At 37.3% G+C, this 25,368-nt stretch overlaps 1 protein-coding gene across 2 annotated transcripts in view; it reads left to right on the top strand.

Moving 5' to 3' along the window:
- NXPH1 (neurexophilin 1) overlaps positions 1-17,587 on the top strand; it is a 327,023-nt gene extending 309,436 nt beyond the window's left edge. For both annotated transcript variants that reach the window (XM_012450738.3, XM_012450740.3), the window contains one exon: positions 15,624-17,587. In XM_012450738.3, coding sequence (XP_012306161.1) covers positions 15,624-16,385 — 762 coding nt within the window. In that variant the 3' untranslated portion in view covers positions 16,386-17,587. The remainder of the gene's footprint in view (positions 1-15,623) is intronic.
- The last annotated feature ends 7,781 nt before the right edge of the window (positions 17,588-25,368 follow it).

The raw sequence follows: 25,368 nt of genomic DNA, 5'->3' as shown, positions 1-25,368 counted from the left end.
TTGGTAAATGGTATATGGAAGTTTCTTGTAACTTTTTGTAAATTGGAAATTATATCAAAATACGATGAAAATCTAAATACATTTTTGTGCAGATTCGAATTAAGATGGATAATCTGTGCAGTCTATTTAAGAACCAAGATTAGTTAAAGAAAGACAATTTCATTTAAAAAGGTATTTCTTGATTGTTTAAATGATCATCCAGTTTGAAAAAACAATAAATCTCATACCTTCCTTTAACATTAAGTGAAACTATGAAATAAACATTTTAACTAATAGAAAGTTAATGATACATTTAGAATATGTTATTTAATTTCACCACCCCACTGCAAATTCCATAATCCTTGGTAAATATTACAGATCAAGTTACCTTGGGTTTACTTTAGTACTTCCTGTTGAGAGTCACTGATGTTCAAGTCTTGTAGCAAGAGAGAGCCTCCAAAATGCCAGGACCTTTATCCATTCGAGGGTAAAAAGTACCGATGGTATGGGTCACATGGAATGAGTTTACTTAGAGATGAATTTGAAATATGCAAAAAAAGAAGACTTCCCTGAAATAATTAAAAAAAAATTTTAATATCATATTTATTTAACAAAAGCTTGATGATGGATTTATTTATTTATTTTTGGCTGGGACAGAATAGAAAATGTGGCATTTTACTTTTACTTTGCCTTTTTAAAAGCAAGCCTTCTGAAAATAGGAATGAATGAGATTCTGGGAAACACATATAAAACATTGTCCCTTCAGAGCTTGAAGAATAATTCCCTCTGTGTTATCATTTACTTGACTGAAATTCTGTTACAATGGTTCTCTTATTTCAGTTCTCTCCTTCCTCACAGCCCTCACTGTTCAGATGAAAGCCTGGGAAGATCTGTGCATAAGTTTGTGTCCAAAGTCAACCCAAGAGCCCCCGAGCAATGGACTAGGTTAATGCCTCTTTTTTATAGGGTTTGCAAATGACGCCAATTTTCTAGTATCCCTTCCTTTCACAAAATCAAAACTTTTCAGCAAAGTTAAGCAAGTTCCTTGTTTTGAAGTGATTTGGTTGTTTCCAGAGCTTTGAAGCTCTTAAAGCTCTGAAGAAGACATTAAGTACCAGCTCTCAATAAAGGAAAACCTTGGAATGCAAGGGGAGTGGGCTGGATGCTAAGGAACCTTCATCACAGTTTTGGCTCTGCTCCTAACCATCTTGGTAGACTTTTGTGACTCAGTTTAGCTCTATGGGACTCAGCTTTCCAAGTTATAAAATATTTTGAAAGGCCTCTTCCAGCCTCAGATGTTTAGTGATTCTAACTCTCAGCAGTCATGGATTTTCATGACACGATCACAGAGCAAAAATGTCACAGACTGTGTTTATTTACACTTTATCAACTGTAGCGTGAAGCCAAAAATGCCTTCCATACTCACATTTTAATAACATTTTAATTTGTGCTGTTAATGAACACTTTTATAGCTCTATTTTAAACCTTTGCAAACATGCCCATAAAACTGTGTTTGGTTCACATTTTAAAAACCCCACCACATTTCACAAGCAAATGGGCATTTATGCAAACAAATAGCATAACACATGTCTAACTGCCTGTTTCAAAGCAATTATTATTTGTCAATACAAATGTCCACTTGAGTAGTGCAAAGAAAATGCTCCCGGAAAGTTTGGCAGGCTCTTGTTCTCTGCTTCTAGAATTCTATCGGTATTCTTTTCATTGTCACATTGGGACCAAATTTCTAGAAATTCAAGGAAGATAATGTAGAAGATGATGCTAATTTTCTGGCCACTTAAGAGACCACAGTCACTGTTTTATTAAGTTTTGCTAATGTTTGTCAACCCCCCAAAATATAGTTTTATGCTCATCTGGGTATTTTGTTCTCATTCAGTTTTCTCTTAAGTAAAAATACATTTATTAGGGGATTTTTGATATAACATTCTTGGTTATGTTGGCCTATAGCAGTCACTTGCATTTTCCAAGAAGAATGCCACCTTTTGACTTGTGTCACTGTGTATGTTTACCAAATTGCACAAAACCTCCACGAAGGCTTACAATGCCAACACCTTTATCTCTGCCAGATATATAATATTTGTGAAAGATTTGTATAGGGTGCTATGAGTGGATCAATGATTGCTGTAGAAATGAAGTTTATGGTGAGCTAGAGAGTGAGGAGTTCGCTTAGCTAATGGGAATGGGTAGAAGGGATTCCAGAAAGGGGAAGCATCCTATACACAGGTTCTAAAGTTGGAATAAAGAGAGCACATGAAAAAATCTGATGTGACAATCCTGAGACTAAAGGGAAAAGTAGCCAAAATGAAGCTGGAGACATAGACATGTTACATTGACTTAGGCTACTTTCTAATAAGTAAGCAAGTAAATAAGCTAATAAATAATCAATCAATCAATAGGTGAATGTATCTTACCTTTGAACACCCTATCAGGAATAGGGCTCACAATAACTTCTTTAGTGGATAATGGCTTCTAGTATTAGTTTGTTAAACAACAGCCGCTCCTTCCTGGTCACTAAAGCTCACGGAATAGGTGGCTTCCACAGAGTGCCTCAGCCAGCCGTTACCACAAAATTTCTGGTCCATCTTTTTTCAAAGAGTCCTGGGACCCTTAGTGACACAATTCTGTCTGACTTTCAGCACCGCGTATAGAGGCAGCTGTCATATGTCTTAGCTGTGCCCTCTAGCGGCAGATGGAGTGTTACCCAGCTCTTTGAAAAGGGCAATTAAACTACTTCTCAGTGAGTTTAGGGACATACTAGAAGAGGATAGTCTCCCCCAACAACCTGTTCTCTCAGTTCACCTATGATGCCTTCTATCCACGGTGCTCAAGTTAAAACAAACTACTAATAATGAGTAAGCCATTTTAAGCTACATCAAAAGAGGGTTGAGGGAATTTCTGAGCTTTAATATACACAATTTTTTATCCAACCTCTGCATTGTGACTTCTCTTACAGCATCCCCAGTCATTTTGAAGTTCTCTCTGCCTCATTCTATGACCTATTTCATCTTATAATGCTTGTGTGAATACCATTCTTTGATTTAGTGGAAATGTTTACTTAAGACTTGGCTCTTTTTGTTACCAAGGGATTTTTTTTTTCTTTTAACTCCAGGAACACCACTCAGTTTCTTGTCTGACTAACTTTTCTTAACAGAATCTAAACCCAGAGTCTTTCTTATCGCTTATTTATGAGGTCTCTGGCTAAACATCTTTCATCAGCACACGTCTCTTCAGTATGAGATTTCACACACCATATTTTAAGAAATGGAATTGAGGAAAAGTTTTATGCAAGACCAAAGCAAAATCTAGCCTGGGCTTGTGGACAGCAGCAGCATCTGATTCCAAATCTGGCAGTAACTGGGTAAGAGATCTGCAGAGAGCAGAGTATAGTAACCCAGTGCTAGGAATCTTGCAAGGGAGAAGCAGAAGGTCAAGGAATGGATGTTAAGCTTCTTAGGGAAGAGCTTTTTAAAAGAATTTTCAAGGGAATAGTTTTCTTATAGAAATAGTGTTGTTCGAAGTTCTCTCAGTGCATGAATTTTGTCTTCCTTGAAATATGCTTAAGAACCCATGGTAGGCTGGGTGCTGTGGCTCATGCCTGTAATCTCAGCTCTTTGGGAGGTCAAGGCAGGCAGATCACTTGAGGCCAGGAGTTTGAGACCAACCTGAGCAACATGGCAAAACCCTATCTCTACCAAAATTAAAAAAATTAGCTGGTCATAGTAATGCATGCCTGTAGTCCCAGCTACTTGGGAGGCTGAGGCATGAAGATGACTTGAACCCAGGAGTCAGAGGTTGCAGTGAGCCAAGATTGTGCCACTGTACTCCAGCCTAGGCAACAAAGTGAGACTCTGTATTAAAAAAAAATCCATCCTAGGGCCTGGTGGTCTAAGTTGGATGTATTTTTACCATTTCTTGCTCTGACCAAGGTAAGATTCAAAAGTATTTATTTACTTAATGTAAAAAATTCTTTTTGTAACTCAAACTCCAGCATCACCCACCTTTGCTGAAAGGGTGAGATGTCCATTCTATCTACTAGACTTTATTTTTTCTTAGACAATGCCACAGTAGAACATTGGATTTGCTCTGCTCCAGAGAGTTGGAGATTCCCAGCTTACAGGACTTTTATAGGATTGTGGAGAGGCTCTATAGGACCTTTACCTTTTTTTTTTTTTTTAAATTTCTGGGTTGACTGACATTGTCCACTCAGAACCTGGAAAGCTCTGAGCACGCACAATACCCTGAACAGAAAAAGACACTAGAAGAGTTTTTGACACTAGACGAGTTTTGAATCTAAGATCTAAATGTCACAGGAATGTTATTCCTCTGCAACTAATCTCCATCACTTAATTTATATAATGTTTCCTTCTGTCTAACAAAAGGCTTCCAGATGAAACTCTGGATAATCAGAGGGTGTTAAGCATATTGTATCAAAAATATCAAAGTCATTATTTCCTTCGGAATTTGGACTTCTATTGAATAAGCTGTGTTATTATTGCTACAAAGTATGTTTTTATATACCACAGTTGTATATGAGAACATCTGTACATATATCAGGAATGCCGATATCTAACAAATATCTATACATATATTGCTCTGAAAATATGGTAGGAGGGTAAGTCAATCCTTCCTCATTTATTTTATTCTAGGCAGAGCTGCACTTTGACTTTAAGAAGCTAAAAACTTGCCTATTACGATTCATATGATAGCCTTGTTATGGACGATCACTCACATTGACCTTTATTTCAGATAGAAAGAAGCAATTCCTACATATACAACATTTCTCTTCTTGAAAGACATCTGGATTTACTGACAAATTCAAATCTTTTTATGGGCAATACAAGAGTGATGCTGAAGTGTCTGTTTTAGCAAAGAAATAGTCTTTCAATATGTTATTTTAAATGTTTTCTTTATTATTATAACCATGTACCCAGGGGTCCTTACATGAGATACTCCTTATAACTTTTAAAAGAATGTAACGTAAATTATAAACATTTTTTCTGGGTTATTGTCTGTTAGTGGCAAATCCATGAGTGAGTAGTGAGGGAATGTGAAGGCCTAGGACAACACTCTTTACTATTGTACTTTATGAACACTGAACCCTTGGGCTACACTAAATTTATAATCAAAATTTTTTTTTTCAATTTTTTAAAAATTATACTTTAAGTCCTGGGATACATGTAGAGAATATGCAGGTTTGTTACATAGGTGTACACATGCAATGGTGGTTTGCTGCACCCATCAATCCATCATCTACGTTAGGTATTTCTTCCAATGTTGTCCCTCCCATAGCCCCCCACCCACTGACAGTCTCTGGTGTGTGATGTTCCCCTCCCTGTTCTCCCTAGAGTGAGAACATGCAGTGTTTGGTTTTCTGTTCCTGTGATAGTTTGCTGAGAATGATGGTTTGCAGCTTCATCCATGTCCCTGCAAAGGACATGAACTTATCCTTTTTTATGGCTACATAATATTCCATGGTATATGTGGGCTGCATTTTCTTTAGGCAGTCTTTATCCTTCAAATGGCATTTTTGGTTCTAGATTCTTGAGGAGTTGCCACAATGTCTTTCACAATGTTTGAACTAATTTAGACTCCTAGCAACAGTGTAAAATTGTTCCTCTTTCTCCACATCCTCTCTAGCATCTGTTGTTTCCTGACTTTTTAATAATCTCCATTCTAACTGAAGTGAGATGGTATCTCATTGTAGTTTTGATTTGCATTTCTCTAATGACCAGTGATGATGAGCTTTTTTCATATGTTTGGTGGCTACATAAATGTCTTCTTTTGAGAAATGTCTGTTCATATCCTTTGCCCACTTTTTGATAGGGTTGTTTGCTTTTTCCTTGTAAATTTGTTTAAGTTCCTTGTAGATTTTCGATATTAGCCCTTTACCAGATGGATAGATTGCAAAAATTTTCTCCCATTCTGTAGGTGGCCTATCCACTCTGATGATAGTTTCTTTTGTTGTGCAGAAGCTCTTTAGTTTAATTAGATCCCATTTATTAATTTTGGCTTTTGTTGCCATTGCTTTTGGTGTTTTAGCCATGAAGTCTTTGTCTATGCCTATGTCCTGAATGGTATTGCCTAGGTTTTCTTCTAGGGTTTTTATGGTTTTAGGTCTTACATTTAAGTCTTTAATCCATCTTGAATTAATTTCTGCAAAAGATATAAGGAAGGGGTCAGTTTCAGTTTTCTGCATATGGCTAGCCAGTTTTTGCAACAGCATTTATTAAATAGGGAATCCTTTCCCCATTGCTTTTGTCAGGTCTGTAAAAGATCAGATGGTTCTAGATGTGTGGCATTTTTTCTTAGGCCTCTGCTCTGTTCCATTGGTTTATATATCTGGTTTGGTACCAGTACCATGATGTTTTGGTTACTGTAGCCTTGTAGTATAGTTTGAAGTCAGGTGGCATGATACCTCCAACTTTGTCCTTTTTGCTTAGGATTGTCTTAGCTATACAAGCCCTTTTTTGGTCCATATGAAATTTAAAGTAGTTTTCTCTAATTCTGTGAAGAAATTCAGTGGTAGCTTAATGGGGACAGCACTGAATATATAAGTTACTTTGGGCAGTATTTTTACAATGTTGATTCTTCCTATCCATGAGCATGGAATGGTTTTTCATTTGTTTGTGTCCTCCCCTATTTTCTTGAGCAGCAGTTTGTAGTTCTCCTTGAAGAGGTCCTTCACATCCTTTGTAAGTTGTATTCCTAGGTATTTTATTCTCTTTGTAACAATTGTGAATGGGAGTTCACTCATGATTTGGCTCTCAGTTTGTCTGTTACTGGTGTACAGGAATGCTTGTGATTTTTGCACATTGATTTTGTATCCTGAAACTTTGCTGATGTTGCTTATTACCTTAAGGGGATTTTTGGGCTGAGACAATGGGGTTTTCTAAATATACAATCATGTCATCTGCAAACAGAGACAATTTGACTTCCCCTCTTCCTATTTGAATACCCTTTATTTCTTTATCTTACCTGATTGCTTTGGCCACTTCCAATACTATGTTGAATAGGCGTGGTGAGAGAGGGCATCTTTGCTTGTGCCAGCCTTTTGCATTGATCATGCTGGGAGCTGCAGACCAGAGCTGTTCCTATTTGGTCATCTTCCAGCCACCTATTTTTCTCTTTTTTCTTTCTTTAAAATTAACCTTAGCATACTGTACCTTTTTTCTTTATAACTTTTAATTTTTAAAAACTTTTGATTCTTTTGTAATAACACTTAGGTTAAAACACAAACACACAATAAAGCTGTACAAAATATTTTCTTTACATCCTTATTCTGTAACCTTTTTCTATTTTTAAAATTTTTAATTATTTTTTGCTTTTTAAACATTTTTGTTAAAAATTAAGACACAAGCACACATATTAGCCTAGGCCTACCCAGGGTCAGGATCATCAAGATATCATTAGGTGACAGGAATTTTTTAGCTCCATTATAATCTTATGGGACCACCATTGTACATACTGCCCATCTTTGTCTGAACATAAGTAGGTGGTGTGTGACTGTACCTCTAAAGACCACAGAGTTGTCACAATTATGCTAATTCCTACTTCAGTTTGCTTGAACTATTTGAGCAGATGTAACGTTTCTAGCAAGAAGACAAGAATAGAATAGCAGTGCACGTTCTGAAAGCCTTGTTTTCCTTTTCTTCATGGTTTCTTAACCTAACTTGGCATAATGGCTCTCATATGTTGTGCTCAAACTACATAAAATCGTATATGTATGCCTTATATTTGTAGCCCGTATATTTACACCTTAGTGTAAAAGAAATGTAGGAAATAAATGCATATCATCTTCCCTGATTTTTATCCAGAATTATGTAGAATAGTTTTCCATTGTTTGGGTGGCAAAAAGAATTCATACAAGCATGCATTTATCCCCATGATATGTGCTACATATAAATTTTTTAGTTTTGTCCTCACAAAAACCCAATGGGTTAGATATTGTCTCCATTTTTTTTATTGGATAAAAATGTGGCTCTAAGGGGTGAACAAGGATGAAGTAGCACAATTTGCATTTACACCTATGATCTCTGCTACAAAGCCTGTTCTCTTAGTGCCTATGTAATACAGGCTCCCTGAGCCTACTGGGTTAAGAGAGAGGCATAAAGCTCCTTTTCTGCTTTTCCATCGTTAATGCAGCTCTGCAGTTCCTGAAGCATGGCTTTGCATGAAAGAAATGATGTACCTTTTTTTGTTGCTTGTTTTTTTTGCTATTACTTTTGTTCTTTTTTCCCATTAAATTTATTTATTCTCAGCTTTATTGATATATAATTGACCAATAAAAATGGTATACACTAAGGCTTATAATAGGATGTTTTAATGTATATATTCACAATGAAATGACTACCACAACCAAGCTAATTAAAATATCCATTACCTCACATAGTTACCATTTTTTGTGTGTGTGGTGAGAACTCTGCTCTTAGCAAATTTCAAGTATAGAACACATTGTTATTAACTGTAGTCACCACATTGTACATCAGAACTCCATAACTTATTCATCCTATAATCAAATGTTTGTATCCTTCAACCAACATCTTTCAATTTCCTTCATTCCTCAGCCTCTGGCAAATACCAGTCTACTCCTTGTTTCTGAGTTACATTTATTTGGATTCCACATACAAGTGAGATCATGTAGTATTTGTTTGACAGGATTTCCTTCTTTCTTAAGGTGGAATAATTTTCTCATCCACTATGCATAGCTCTCATTCACTATATGTCTCATATCTTCTTTTTTCATTCATCCCTTGATGGACACTTAGGTCCGTACCGTGGCAATTGTGAATAATGCTGCAATGAACATAAAACACAGGTATCTTTTTGAGACCCTGATTTCATTTTCTTTGGATTTAAACCCAGAAGTGGGATTGCTGGATCAAACGGTAGTTCTATTTGTAGTTTCTTGAGGCATCTCCATGCTGTTTTCTGTAATCCCTCTACCAAGTTATAATCCCATCCACAGCATGAAACTGTTCCTTTTCTCCGCATCTTCATCAGCACTGATTATTGCTTGACTTTTTCACAACAGTTATGCTGACAGGTGTGAGGTGATATATCACTGTTGTTTTGATTTACAGGAAGGAATGTATTTTTGATGTATTAAAACACTGACTTCTTTCCTCTGGCTTATGTAAAATGTAGGTAAAAATGAGATATAATTATTGTGTACAGTATAAGGCTATGAGAAATGCATACATTGTGGAATGGCTAAATCAAGCTATTTACCATATGCATTATCTCACATACTTTTTTGTGTGTGGTGAGAATGCTGAAAATCTACTATTAGCATGATAGCACTTATATGTGGTGTAAAAATGTTGAACTCATAAAAATAGAGTAAAATGGTGGTTACCAGATGCTGGGGGTGGGTGGTGTAGAGAGATATTTGTCTATGAGCATAAAATTTTGGTAAGAGAATAAGAAGTAGCCGGGAGCAGTGGCTCATGCCTGTAATCCCAGCACTTTGGGAGGCTGAGGCAGGCAGATCACGAGTTCAGGAGTTCAAGCCCAGCCTGACCAACAAGGTGAAACCCCATCTCTACTAAAAATACAAAAATTAGCTGGGCGTGGTGGAGCGTGCCTGTAATGTCAGCTAGTCAGGAGGCTGAGGCAGGAGAATTGCTTGAACATAGGAGGCGGAGGTTGTAGTAAGCAGAGATTGCATCACTGCACTCCAGCCTGGGAGGTACAGTGAGACTCCATCTCAAAAAAAAGAGGAGGAGGGAATGCAAATTAAAACTGCAATGCAATATTACTGCACATCTATTAGAATGAGAAAATAAAAATTAGTAATGACACCAAATGGTGGCCAGTATTGGAGCAACTGAATTACTCATTCATTGCTTATTATGTTGTGAGAATGCTAAAATGCTACAGTCACTCTGGAAAATAGTTTAGCATAGCTCTGTCACCAGGCTGGAGTGCAGTGGCGGGATCTCAGCTCACTGCAACCTCCGCTTCCCAGGTTCCAGTGATTCTCCTGCCTCAGCCTCCCCAGTAGCTGGGACTACAGCCGTGCACCGCCACACCAGGCTAATTTTTGTATTTTTAGTAGAAACGGGTTCCACCATGTTGGCCACGATGGTCTGGATCTCTTGATCTTGTGATCCATCTGCCTCTGCCTCCTAAAGTGCTGGGATTACAGGTGTGAGCCACGATGCCTGGCCCTGTCCTTTATTATTGGAAGAACTCCTCTGGCCCATGCATTATCTGTTGAATTACCAAGCCTCTTTTATCTCCCACATCTAAGGATCATCTCTTCTGTTATACCTTCTCTACCTTTCAACTTTGACTATGACTCCTGGAATGTTTCACATAGTGCTGGTCACATCACACTGTGGTGGTTTAATTGATTCCTCCATTAAACTGTGAACTTCTTGAGAGCCAGGTCCATGTGCCATTTATGTTTGCATTTCTTTATTACACTCAGTATTCATGTAGTCTCACCATATAGCTATTTTGTTAATAAGACAAAAGAAATCAGAGTTGTTAGTACTGAACATCTCTGGGGACTTTGGGAAGGAATCTTACTGGTTTTTCCAGATTTATATTCTCTTTTATACATTGCCCTACTCCTTTCCTAAACTAAGCAAAAAGCAAGGACTGAGAGAATAAGAATATTTAAGACAGTGTTAATGATGATTACAGCTGAAACCTGCTTTGATCCTTTACCCACAACTGAGATGTTCTAAAGAGGCTTCTGTCAGCACCACTTGAAGCCTTTCCCATTATACCACTGAAGGCAAATAATTCATGGCATTTGGAAGCTAAGCTGTTCAATAGCTAAATTTATGCTCATACTTTGTTAACTTGAGTTCAACTACTTATTTTATTTGCCATATTTTTTAGGTAATCACAGCAGCACTTTGAAAAATATATGCTTTCTTTCTCCCTCTCTCTCTCTTTCTTTCTTTCTTTTCTTTTCTTTTCAACATCTTATGTTTCATTATTTAGAGTTCAACGTATATATTTTCTTAATACTAATTTTAAAAATTATTTTATTGTGGTATGAGCACTTAATATGAGTTCTACCCTATTAACAAAATTTTAAACTGTAAAATACAGTATTAGCTATAGGTACAATGTTGTATAGCAGATCTCTGGAATTTATTTCAACCTGATTAAAACTTTATGTTCATTTTCTCCCCATTTCCTTCTCTCCCCTTCCCCCACAGCATGCTTTCTTTGTTTGAATTGTTAGCTTTATGTTTGTGGTTATAGTGAAGGGAGATTTTCTTTCAAGAATGCTTTCTGATCTTAAATTCAATTGCAAATTAATAATTTGCGTAAAATATTATGTAGTAGATTCAGAGGTAAAAATATCTAGTGATGACAACAGCTAGTACTGCTAATATTGAACACTCACAGTGTTCCAGGTACTGTCCTTAGTAACTTAAATGGAGTACCCTGTTTAATCCTCACAACAGCTCTGTGAAGAAGATGGGTATTCTTCTGTTCCCTAGAAGAGAAAAACAGTGAAGCTTAAACAAGTTGAGTAACTTGCCCGCATCGCACAGCTGTTAAACATCAGAGCCTGGACTGGGATTCAGGCAGTCTGACTCCAGAGTGCACACTCATGATTACTACAGCTGTGGATAACATAATTATAGAACTAAACAATTTCTATTGTACCTGAAAATCAGAGGTTTATTTGCCTGTCAGAGTTTTAGCATCTTTTTGAATAGATTGATTCTTCCCTCTTGAAACCATATATAGTACTTCCACATTTTTCCTTTTATTCCCTTTATGCTACTGGTAAATTGAACTGTAAATCTCTCTTCTCCTCCTTCTTTGGGATAATTTCATTACTGCTTCATTAGCCAGTGCATCATGAAAGCATCTCAATACAGCCCTGTGCCGATGCTGAGAAAGAAGTACTAAGCCACTACTAAATGCCCGCTTGTATTTATTCTTTTTGCCACACAAACAATGGGAAACTGTCTATATAATTCCAGGTAAAATTCAGAGAAAAGGATACACATGAATTTCTTTCATACTGAGGCATAAATGTAGGGACTGTGATAAGGGCAATGCTTATATAACTAGGCAAGTGCAAATTCAGATGTTTAATCAATTAGGTTTTATTAAAACACACACACAGTCTCCCAAATCTAAAGGTATGTACCACTTTTACCAATTAATGTTAGTTTTAAGTTTTACGTTATAGCTACTCTATGTTATAGAAAAACAGTATCTTTTGAAATGCAGGACATTCAGAAAATCAGTGGGAGAGTGTAGTTGTCTTTATTAGTTTTATAATTATAATGAAAAATACTAACGCTGGAACTGCTAAGGATTATACCTTTGATGTGAGAGTAAATATTTTTCCATAGTGGAATGGATTTATTGTCAGGATAGATTGGAAGTTTAATGATTTTTTCTTAAGAAAACAGAGGGATTACATTAGGAGAAAAACCGAATGTAGACAACGGGGGGATGGATGCAGCAAGCCACCATGGCAAATGCATAGCTATGCAACAAACCTGCACATTCTGCACATGTACCCCAGAACTTTAAGTATAATAATAAAAAAGAAAACTTATATATTCATATGGATAATTCTCCTCTCCCAAGAAATGAAAGTTTAGTCTTTATTAAAAATTACTTTTGCTAAAGTAACCATTTTGCTTTTAGTCATTTCTACTGTTTCAATGTGGTCCATTTCTGGAATATTTTGGTATGAAGAAAATCTGTAAAGAGGAAATGGTTTGAGTGCATAGGGGAAAGGAGAGGTACCAAAACAAGGGTTGAGGAAAAATGAAGGGGAAGAATCTAGAACTAAAAAGTAGTTGGCAGCAAAGATAACCTTGCCTCAATTTCTTGTATTTTCCCCAAGACCAGTCATGGCAATTTGATAGCCATATCTGACTCCACACCAGGCTTTTTGCTCATCTTGAGTGGCTGCCACTTTAAAAAGACTGACTGCATATCATGAGGCTGGTCTGTGTTTCTCTTAGATGTGACCTTGCCCTCCACTATAATCCAAAATCTGATTCTTCACTGGACAGTGTTATGTGTTCTTCCTTCATCTCTGCACGCCATGGCCCTCTGCATCTTTCCATGAAGGCATTGCTCTTGCCTTGGGGATCACAGCAGACGCAACTGTACTCAAGCTAGCTGCCAAAATGGTTGATAGTTTTTATGTTATCCTACCCAAAGTTTCAGTTTCGGCTTTTCAGGGTGCTGTCATGGGATACAAATGCATGATCAAGTTCCATTTTATCTCAGATGCAATGAATTTTCCTGGAGATAAACTTGCAGGGTTTTTAAACTCACCATTATTGGAAAGATAACAGCTTCAGCTAGTATTCTTTCTTTGGTGAGAATCGTCCAATTACTCTCAATTTGAACAGGGCAAAGAAGAGACTACTTGCTGGCTTGGAAAAAAAAAGGATGACAAGATCTAAGAGCTTTTGTTTTAGTTTAGATGACCAAGGTTCTCTGCATCCATGTCCCTGGGGGAGTCCATTTTTTTCCACATTCTAAGCACTTGGCTGGGTAATCCTGGGCCAATCTACTCCCAGGCAAGATCTCCGTATGTATTATTTTGCTTCTTTAATTGTCTTCAAACATCAGCTTGGTATTCACAATAATAGCTATATTTATCGAGCCCTTTCCAAATGCTAGCCACTGTTCTAAAGGTTTTACCTGTTTTAGCTCATTCAGTCCTCACAAACCTATGAGGTAGATATCATATTGCCTACATTTTACAGATTCAGGAAACAGAGGCAGGGGAAAGTTAAATAACTTGACCAAGTGCACACAACTTGGAAGTGTCAGAGCTGGGAGGGAATTCCAGGGAGTCTGGCTCTAAAGTTTACGGTCTTGCTCCCCAGGGATTGAGAGTGCATTCCCTCAGCAACAAGTGGTTGAGTAAAAGGCTATTTTCAGGTCATGTTTGTATTCTAACAAGAGTCCTGCACAGCTAAGTCTAGGGAAGTGTCCCTAGAATGCAGCTGTGATTCCTAATGGGCCTGACGTTTTAAAAGCTTTCCAGGAATGACCGTTCATTTTGAGAACAGTTTGGAAGGAGACTGGAGGGTCCACTGAAGCTGCTGAGTAGCGATCAGGCTTAAATCTGAGAAAAGACTCAGAACTGGTTCTCCAGGGGCACGGCAATATAAGTTTATTGTGAAACGTGGCTTCTTAATGGGCAGCTGGGGACTCCCTTCAGCAGCCTTGCCTTAAAACAGCAAGTCCGCATGTTGAATCATTTACTGGTATTGGCTATTTTGGTTCCTGTGGGTCCTTAGTTCTGTTAGCTCCTGTCCTTGATTCTTCCGTGTCAGGATAAGAAGTCACTGCTGGCCGGGCGCGGTGGCTCAAGCCTATAATCCCAGCACTTTGGGAGGCCGAGGCGGGTGGATCACGAGGTCAAGAGATCGAGACCATCTGGTCAACATGGTGAAACCCCGTCTCTACTAATACAAAAAAAATTAGCTGGGCACGGTGGCGCGTGTCTGTAATCCCAGCTACTCAGGAGGCTGAGGCAGGAGAATTGCCTGAACCCAGGAGGCGGAGGTTGCGGTGAGCCGAGATCGCGCCATTGCACTCCAGCCTGGGTATCAAGAGCGAAACTCCGTCTCAAAAAAAAAAAAAAAAGAAGTCACTGCTTTAACTATAGGCCAATGTAGTCATTGTGGTCACTAGTTCCTCTCAATCTCTGGTGCAGTTCGTGATACAATTCTTTCCTAAGAAATAATCCTGGGGTCCTAGGAGAACAGTGTCTGCTTGCGACTCTCAGGGTTCAACCTGAAGTGACCTCTCAGTCACTGACCACATGCTGCTGGTTTCTCTAGAACTGACGATAACTAAAAGTCGCTTTCCTAAACCATATGTTAAGCTCTGCAAGGTAAAAAATTATGTCTTATTCAATATATTCCTTACTTATTATAGGTGATAATAAACATGTTATTTTATTTTGGCCAGTTAAAATAGATTGGAGTCTCTTTGCAAAACTAACTTTTCTAATATGACTGTAATATGGATAACTAGTCTAAAGCCTGTCAGTTGACATAGGTCTGAGAATAATACAGTTTGTTATTTCTTCTTAAGAAAATGGGACACATGTGCAGAATGTGCAGGTTTGTTACACAGGTATACATGCCACGGTGGTTTGCTGCACCTAGTGACCATCTTCTAAGCTCCCTTCCCTCACTTCCCCACCCCTCAACATGCCCTGGTGTGTGCTGTTTGCCTCTTTGTATCCAGAGAATTACACCATTTTAAAACTTACAGTAATTTTGAAATAGGAAAAAGAACATGATGATTTATAAGATTTGATTTCAAAAGTGTTTGAATTTTGGTACTACGAAATAGTTTGGTTTATATTTAAATTCAATTTGCTTTATTCATGCCGGGTGGCCTTTTCTTCCATTAACCAATGGTTTTATATAAATTTTTAGATCATATTTAGTTTTTTTCACCCACATCTTCCCTCTTCCATTGTTATGCAAAAATAGAAGTGGTATTTTATCACAAATAAATGCTGGCCAGATACTTATGGTGCTTTTAGAAAAAGTATAATTATTTAATTCAGAGTCTCAGAGAGAACTTGGATCTGTGCATTGGGTGTTCTTCTCAGATGCAGAGATGTAAATGCCTTTTTTTCCTTCTGTTTTCAGGTCACATGTGCCAACTTAACGAATGGTGGAAAGTCAGAACTTCTGAAATCAGGAAGCAGCAAATCCACACTGAAGCACATATGGACAGAAAGCAGCAAAGACTTGTCTATCAGCCGACTTCTGTCACAGACTTTTCATGGCAAAGAGAATGATACAGATTTGGACCTGAGATATGATACCCCAGAACCTTATTCTGAGCAAGACCTCTGGGACTGGCTGAGGAACTCCACAGACCTTCAAGAGCCGAGGCCCAGGGCCAAGAGAAGGCCCATTGTTAAAACGGGCAAGTTTAAGAAAATGTTTGGATGGGGTGATTTTCATTCCAACATCAAAACAGTGAAGCTGAACCTGTTGATAACTGGGAAAATTGTAGATCATGGCAATGGGACATTTAGTGTTTATTTCAGGCATAATTCAACTGGTCAAGGGAATGTATCTGTCAGCTTGGTGCCCCCTACAAAAATCGTGGAATTTGACTTGGCACAACAAACTGTGATTGATGCCAAAGATTCCAAGTCTTTTAATTGTCGCATTGAATATGAAAAGGTTGACAAGGCTACCAAGAACACACTCTGCAACTATGACCCTTCAAAAACCTGTTACCAGGAGCAGACCCAAAGTCATGTATCCTGGCTCTGCTCCAAGCCCTTTAAGGTGATCTGTATTTACATTTCCTTTTATAGTACAGATTATAAACTGGTACAGAAAGTGTGCCCTGACTACAACTACCACAGTGACACACCTTACTTTCCCTCGGGATGAAGGTGAACATGGGGGTGAGACTGAAGCCTGAGGAATTAAAGGTCATATGACAGGGCTGTTACCTCAAAGAAGAAGATCACATCTGTTGCCTGGAATGTGTCTACACTGCTGCTCTTGTCAACTGGCTGCAAATACACTAGTGGTAAACAATCTGATGTAATTTCTTCCCAGTCAGCTTCATCCCTCAGTATAGTTGTAAATCATCACAGATTTTGAAGTCACACTTGAAGACATGCTCTCACATATAGAGGTACACAAATACACTGTCATGCACATTTCAGCTTGCATCTATCATGATTCCTGTTGAGAGGGCTTTCATTGTCTGACTCATAATGATTCAGGATCAATTATCATCAAACAGAAGGATTAACTAAACAGAAAATGTTTCTAACACTCGCTGTTATGGAAATGTCTTTTAAAGTCTTGAGTACATGCTAATTGATAATCCCCACTCATGCATTCCTACTGCTTGGAGTAGCTGTACTGGTAAATACTACTGTAGGAGTATCTGCTTGTTAAAATGGGGAAAAAAAAAATGTGTCTTTAGAGCTCAGTATTCTTTATTTTATGAACACAACAAAATGTAGTAACTTTTTTCCAGCATACAGTAGGCACATTCAAGGTGGTCCAAGATGGCTCTTTTTTCTATGAAAGGGGCCTGTTCTCAGTAAAGATGAGCAAACATTTGGAATTTACATGTGGGCAGACATTGGGATTACAACTTTCATCCCCAATCATTGGACTTTTGTGAAGTTGAGACTGGCTAAGCCTGCTTAAATTAAGTTCTGATCATTATATAAGAAGGGAAATGCCTGGCAGACACCATGTAAGTTGTAAGTGTCTGTCTTATCTTTACTACACATATTGTAACAAATTCAATATCCTAGTCTTCATTTGTATGAATGGTTTGTATTGTACATAGTTTAACCAAGTGTTATTTGAGCTGCTTATTAATATTAACTTGTACTTGTCTCTCTGCTTGTTATTGGTTAAGAAAAAAGGATATGAGGAATTCATTTTATCAATGTAGCTGTGAAATCCATTAAAAAGACAAACCTAATGTACAAAGCATTTATTCAGATCAAGTATTGTTGAAAGCTATACATATACAACATTACAGTCTGTCTGTATTTAGATATTTTATTTCTGGACAAAATGAAATGTACATAAAAATAAAACACTTAAAGTTGAGTTTCAGTATGTACTTGTGTAAGATGGTGATTTAAATGGTTCTGACAAGAAGAATGTGCTGGAATATAGTCATGGCTTTGCATCTCATATCTCTAAATTTGTACAGAACTATCTCAACTGCTGTTAGTTGCCCAGTCAAAACAACTTAAGAGTTTCAATCTGAAGCCTGGGGAATTTGTGGCATATAGCATTGCACACATTTTTGGTTTGCTGTCATGCTAGTTATTCAAGATTACCAAAAATCAATGAACATAAGGAGATAATTGAGGTCTCCTAAATTAATTATAAATAGTTGAATTGCTTCCTGTCCAGTCTTTATTTAGCAGAAGAATGAAAGTGAATGCATTCTTTTTTCTTTAAAAGAAAGTCAAGATGCCTGAAGATTGTGGCTGAATTTTTCTGATTATACTGTAATGACTCAATTCACCTGAAGAAATTGTGATAACATTGGAGGGCCTCAGTGCTCAATTTACCTGTATGATCCTGCATATTGGATCAACTTATTTATATTTCATTATTTATGGACGTTAACTTTATTTAAAAAAATAATTGCTGTACACAATTTCAGCAAAATAACGTGATGAAGAAATATGTGAGGTGACCAATTTTTAAAGCCGTGAGTTGGGAATCGGACTTTGAAGTGCTTCAAAGGTTAACAAAATATGTCACATTAAGAACATGAATTCATTGTCATCTTTCCCTCATGGTACTTGGAAATAAGTCTGTTTTCGTGTAGAAAATAATAGAAGTACTGCAAGAGAAACAAAACCACAGAGTTCTAAAGTGAGAACTCAACCGATTTGACTAACAAGAGTCTTCAACTGCAAATTGAACACCCATTACTCTGTTAAATGTCCATTTTTTGAAATGCTCCAAAATATCTAGACCATTTATATCACTACATTAATTAATTTACCACAGAATTTAGAAGCTAATGTTAGAACAGCATCTCTGTGGCACAGCAGGCAGTAAGAGCTTAATGAGTTCTGGCTACTGAACATGCTTGCCATAGATAAATCTTGTCATCCTGGAGTTTACTTATTAAAAGTGATCACTTAGGAATTAGTTGTCTCTTAGCAAACAGGAGAGTAAGTGAGAAAGGAAAAATATATTTTTAAAGGATCATCTGATTAGTGGACTAAGACTCTCATTGTGTGGTCTGATCAATCCTTTTGTAATCCAAAATTCAAAATGAGACAAAGAAATGCTTCAGTCTCCAACCATCTATCTTGCTCTCTAACCTCTCAATGAAATGTAGCTTATACAGGTTTATAAACACACAGAACACAGCTAATTTTTAAAGAACTGAAATGTTTTTCTGAGATTTTTCTTTAGAAGAAAAACAGAAGAAGGAAAGATGTAGCAAACTTCCAACAAGCATTTTAATCTTAAAAAGATCTAAACTTTCAGGACCCTCATTCTGGGCCAGTACACACTTACCCCAACTTCTATATCAACAACACCTCTATCTGTAATAGAGAAAAATGATTATGATATAGAACTTTCACTCAAAGAAATGTACTTGCACCCAATAGATTCTTCCTTTCTTAGACTAGGAAATGGGTGAAGGAAGATGATCAATATCAATGTTCAAAGGCTCAAAGGAAAACTATTAGACCAACTTGTTGCTTAAACAAACTAGTTAGAAATTGTATTTGTTATTTGGAAAAAACATCTAAGCAACACTAAGAAAATATTCTCTAGAATCTTAAATGTTATTTCACGCTTTTGCTGTAATATAGAAAAAAACTTCCAGGTGGAAATGGACAGTATCTGACACAAACATGGATTTGTCACCTCCTATTGTTCATTTCAAAAATATTTTAGTAAAGTCAAAATTATTATAATAATTATTGTAGCTTCTTGCCTCATGGAAGAAAAATGATACAAATTACTGATTTATCTATGAAACAAAAGCAATGAATTGTCATGTTATCTTCTGAGTTGGACATTTTTGGGTCCATGGTTCTTGGGAGAATTTCTCTGAATTAGTGGAAGGGGCATACCTGGTAATGGCACACAGTAAAATTCTGATTACTTTGCAAGTAATTGAGATACTTGTTAAATTTAAAAGTGTGGACTGGGAATCTTCAGGTTCCTACATTTCAGCAATAAATTGTAAGCCATATTTTTGCACAGAATAGATTAAAAACATCATGAGAAGCCTGAGAAAGTGTTTTATTTTCACTTTTCCCCCACTGCTTTATATGTAAGAAGCAGCCTAACCAGTAAACAGCTCTTTGGAAAAGCAATGTCCATCTCCACCATCAACTTTGAAAGCTCAGTTTTAGTCTGAAATACATTCTAATGGCTGTATTTATAAACCACTGGAAGACCTGGTTGATTCACCAGTTTTAGACCAGTATTTATTTGTTCAACTATCAATCTATTGATCTATTTGACATTTATTCTTTACCTTTATATTTTTATTCAAATAAATTGCAAGTTAGTATATGGATTCAAAAATTTAAAAATGAACATTAATTTGAATACAATTATGACCATTTATCGAATCTCTAAGCAACCAAAATTGAGTATAGATTAAATATAAAAATTGAGTACAGACTGAATCAAATCCTGAAAAACTTATTTCAAGGTCAGGCGTTTCTCAGGAGTCCCATGCACATCAAAGAATGATTGCTGGGGTTGGGTACATAAGAGCAACAGCTTAAAATTGTAGTGTATTAAGTTTTATATGCAATAATATCAGAAATATTTTACTTAACAAATTTACAATTTCTGTTTACTAGGATGGGAAATACAGAAACCTCCTAATAAGAGAGTTTTAGTTAGGATTTGCTCTGTGAGCAAGGTCTAAGAAACAGCCTTAAATTAGGAGAACGCCAGTGCCAAGCAGCTAGCCAGGTGTCCCATGCTTGACCAAAAGTACTTTTATATTTATTATTCTGCATCAGTGATAATATGCCTTTTTTTTTTCTTTTTCTTTTTTTTGAGACAGAGTTTCGCTCCTGTTACCCAGGCTGGAGTGCAATGGCGCGATCTCGGCTCACCGCAACCTCCGTCTCCTGAGTTCAAGCAATTCTCCTGCCTCAGCCTCCCCAGCAGCTGGGATTACAGGCACGTGCCACCATGCCCAGCTAATTTTTGTATTTTTAGTAGAGACGGGGTTTCACCATGTTGACTAGGATGGTCTCGATCTCGACCTCGTGATCCACCCGCCTCGGCCTCCCAAAGTGCTGGGATTATAAGTGCGAGCCACTGCGCCCGGCCTATATTTGCAATTTTTAACTAAATAAATAAATTTGATTTGACTTTGAAACATTTATTTTCTTAGAAATAACTGGTAGGCTGGGCGCCGTGGCTCACGCCTGTAATCCCAGCACTTTAGGAAGCCGAGGCGGGCGGACCACCTGAGGTCAGGAGTTCGAGAAAATATAAAATTAACCGAGAGTGGTGGCGCATGCCTGTAATCCCAGCTACTCAGGAAGCTGAGGCAGGAGAATTGTTTGAACTCGGGAGGCGGAGGTTGTGGTGAGTCGAGATCACACCACTGCACTCCAGCCTGGGCAACAAGAGCGAGACTCCGTTTCAAATAAACAAACAAACTACTACTATATTTGCAATTTTTTTTTCTTTTTTTCTTTTTCTGATAATATGCCTTTTTATCACTGATTGTTTGCAGGATAACTGTAAAGCTTCTAGATGCGATGGCTGTGGAAGACTTAGAGACTTTCCGTTGGTGGCTAGAGTAGCTGTGGCCATTGGAGGCCAGGCATTGTTACCCAAAAATTTAGCTACTGAATTAGACATACAGCTCTCTTCATATCCTCACCCAATAGTCTCTGGCTTTTTATTTCCTAATCTTATGTTAGGAGTTCAAAGGGACAAATACAATGTGATTCTTCCACTCAAACACAAGGTAAACTTGGCCCTTGTGATTGTGATAATTTAAAGAAATAATGCAAGAAAATTGTTAGAATGCAGCCATTGCCGAAAAAGTACTTTTTTTTTTTTTTTATAAAACATCTATCATTGTTTCTATTACTGTCAAGATTTACCATGTGAATTTTCTGAAGTCCAGTTTTATTACCAAAATCAATTTGTTTTGCATTTTATAGCAGTTTTTGGTAGAAAACATGGCCAAGTGACATCTCCTAAGTAGGTTGAAAATATTTCACAAACTTTGTAAGAGAGGTAAAAAATTGCTGTTCTCTCTTACTACCTCCTCTCCCAAAAGAGAAAGGTGTACAAGTCCATGATGATGGCTAGTACTCACTGAACACATAAGGGTGGGCCATTTGCTGTCTAAGCAGTTTCTACCTATTGCCTCACTAAGCATCATGACTCTGTGAGGTGGGTACTCTCATGCCTGTATTACAGGAAGAGACTGATGCTTAGAAACATGAAGTAACCTACCTGAAGTAGCACAGCTCTTAAGTGATAAGGAGTCAAACACCATCTCTAGACTCTAGAAGCTGAATTTTTAAACTGTTGTTCTGCTCTGTTACTCTATTTTCAAATTGCATTGGAAAAAACTTCTGCACAAAATTAGCGCATTTAATGTAAATGTAAGCATGGTATCATTATATGGAAAATAGATAAATAATTCATTTAACTTACTTTTATTTGGCTGTTCACTATTGTCTTCTTTGCTCAGGTCCCCTCACAATCCTGTGGCAAATTCCAGCCCTGGTCACTCTCAGGTGGAAACGAGCTATGCAATGTAGTTGTCTCTGCCAATCCACTGCTGTGGTAGCTAGCATTGGTCTCCAAACTACTTTTTATAAAATTGTTTTTTATTTTGGGCCAGAGTTGTTTCTGAGCTTGATACACATGAAAGTTGCAGGTCAGGGATGAATGGAGTTATAATGTAATTCAGAATACTAAAGATTCCTTCACAGAATCTCATTGCATGCTTAGGAAACTTTAAGCAATGTGACTTAAGTTTTCCTTAAAAACGACTCAGGTAATTTTAATGTGGCTTTTATTCAACTGTTTTTATTTCATATCATAGTCAGTCTTTCTCCCCTTCTATAGGCTTTGAATTGGGCATTCTTAGTCAAAACAAAAACACATGAGAGTGTATTTTCTGCAAAAAGCTTAAGTGAGTTGAGGAGGCTTGAAAAGATTGCTCAGTCCTCTCTTCTGATATGTTTCATTTCCTTTGCTTTTAAGGTCTTATTCTTACACACACACACACACACACACACACACACACACACAAAATGGTAACGATTTGCTGACTTTACTTTCTCAAGTTTCTTAGAAACCCAGTTCTATACACAAAAACAGGAACTGGAATACACTGAATGCTTTTGGCTACTGTGCCCTGGTACTATGACTATGACAGTGATACTCAATTTTTTAAAACTTACTCATGTTTTGCTCATGTATAAAAGAGAACCATAAGTGTGAAGGCAAGTTATACTCCATTATGTTAACTAGAATCATGGTCAAACTCTAGCATATTATAAATAATCCATGAACTCAACATATGAACTCTTTTTCATTAACCGAACCTAGTCACCTTTTTATTTTTCCACTAATTTTAGAAAAAAGTAAATTTTATTAAAATGACACACATTCAAATCTAAGCTATTTCACTCTCTACAAATTTCAAAACACTAGAAGTTCAGTTGACCTTAAAATGATCTTTGTCGTCTTTGGTTCACAGGATTTTTGTTTGTTTTCCTCAGGTATTTGTGAGGTATTACTCATGCAGTTATTTTTCGTGGGGCCTTCTGCAGTATGTGCCATTTCCTGTATACACATTTACCTCTTTGTGCCATGTGGGCTTCCCCCAACTTAGACAACTACAGCTTTCCACATCCAGGCCTCTGCTATATTAGCGCCAAAAACCAAATAAGAACACTGGAAATTCTTGGTAAATTTATTTTGAAAATTTGCCAGAGCTAATGATCTTGACATAAAACGTTTCTCTGTCTGTTGCTTTCTTTTCTTTCAACTTGAGTTATGTAAATCAAAAGGAATGCCTTGAAGCACAAGGATATAAATTCTGTATCATATCTAATGGAGTTACTTGGAAAAAGTTAAGGTCATGCAGAGCCAGTTTCTCCTCACTCATTTCACCAACTCAGAATAGGTGTTTCTCATTCACACTGTGAAGAAAAGGAATTTACTGGTGGAAGCAAGGTTATAAATGCTGGGGTGGCCCTGGGAAAGAGCCTTGAGCTCTTGGGGCTTCGGGATGTGATAGCAGAGGGATACTTGCTTCTGGAGTGGAATGCGAGGAAACAGCAAGCCTTGCAGCAGAGCTGAGATGGCTGTATGGAGCAGCTAGACCATTGGGAAAGGGATGTCAAAAGTCTCATGAGAGCAGCAGGAAGTTTTCTGTTGTAGCAGAGTGGCATAAACTTGACAGAGCCCAGAGTACCAAAGAGGCCCTGAGATTGAAACAAGTAGTATACAAGAACTATCATCTACCAGACTTGAGTACTGCCAACTAGATGGGATGTGAGTTTCTGGGAGGCCAGCATGGGCTGATGGTGACTGAGAATTGGGTGCTAGCTTCTGCCAACACCATAGCATTATATATGCCCTGTGAAAGTTGTATGCAACCTTTGGAACAGGTTCTAATAATCCCTAGATACATTGAAAATGACTTCGACTGGCTGAAATTTTGTGTTTTCCATGTGGTAGAATTTGGGTTTAAACAAAAAGTTAAGCTACAGAAAGGTTAAATTACTTTTTCCATAGTTGATTATGTGACTAACGTGAACTAGGTGTTATTTTATCATTTGATGGAATTTGATGATATATATTTTGGGAAAAGTACAATGCTAGCATACTGTGAAACAGTGAGATTTTAATATAGAGACACCTATGTTGAAGGACAATGCAGTTTATTAAAATGTAGAGATGATTTTGCAACATTTATGATGCTTTCCATCCAACAGAAATTCAATATTTTAATATTGGCTTAAATAATTTTCATAAACAATGGTTTTAATTTTAAAGGACAATTATAGAAGCATGAAAGAGATGAGTCGAGGGTAAATATGCTTGCAAATCACACCTTCAAAATTCTTTCCCCCTTCCCCTTCAGGAATGGAATTTTTACACTTTGTGGATAAGTGTAGAACTTAGTTTCAAACACTGACATACTAAAAGAAACAGAAATTTTAGGAAATCTTACACACCTGTGCTATGGGAGATGCATTGCACTAGGAATAGGAATCAGCATACCTTATCGGCTACACATCTAACACGCTTCCGTTACGTCAAACTATACTTTCTCCACTCTCTCTGAGAGGGCCTACTTGTATAATTATAAAATCATGTTTCTATATTAGGGTCATGGTCTACACATATGTTCCAGATTCCTGAATTTCCACAGACATGGTAAAATTTCCATTGCCTGGTAAATTTCTAATGCCTGGTAAATTTCATTTTCTTTGGATCACAGGATTTTTGTTTGATTTTAATCAGGTATTTGTGAGGTTGTACTCAAAAATATACATTGCCATAGTAAATTTCCACCGCCTGGGCCTCTGAAATAGGACATAAAGGAGGCCAAGAAGGAGACAGAACTAAGCCATTTGTGTAACCTTCTTAGTATTCATGTATTCATTTGACTTATTTACTGAATGTCTACACGTGTTATACACCAGTTTAGGTACTGAGAATATAGCAGTTACCAATATAGACAAAGTCCCTGACTGCATGGAGCTTAGAATCTAGTGAGACAAGACAACACTCACTAAAAAAACAGTACATCTGGTGGTAATGAGTGTTACGAAGACAAAAGAGAGGTATGATGTAGGGGTTTATTAGTTTCTGTTTTTTTAACTGATGGTTTGGAAAGGTGGAT

Source organism: Aotus nancymaae, unplaced genomic scaffold (genome assembly GCF_030222135.1).
Source record: "Aotus nancymaae isolate 86718 unplaced genomic scaffold, 86718_ANA_hifiasm-v0.15.2.pri h1tg000025l, whole genome shotgun sequence".
NCBI classification, from domain to species: Eukaryota; Metazoa; Chordata; class Mammalia; order Primates; family Aotidae; genus Aotus; species Aotus nancymaae.
Note: the sequence above shows the minus strand (reverse complement) of the source record. Positions and strands in the feature narration are given on the sequence as shown.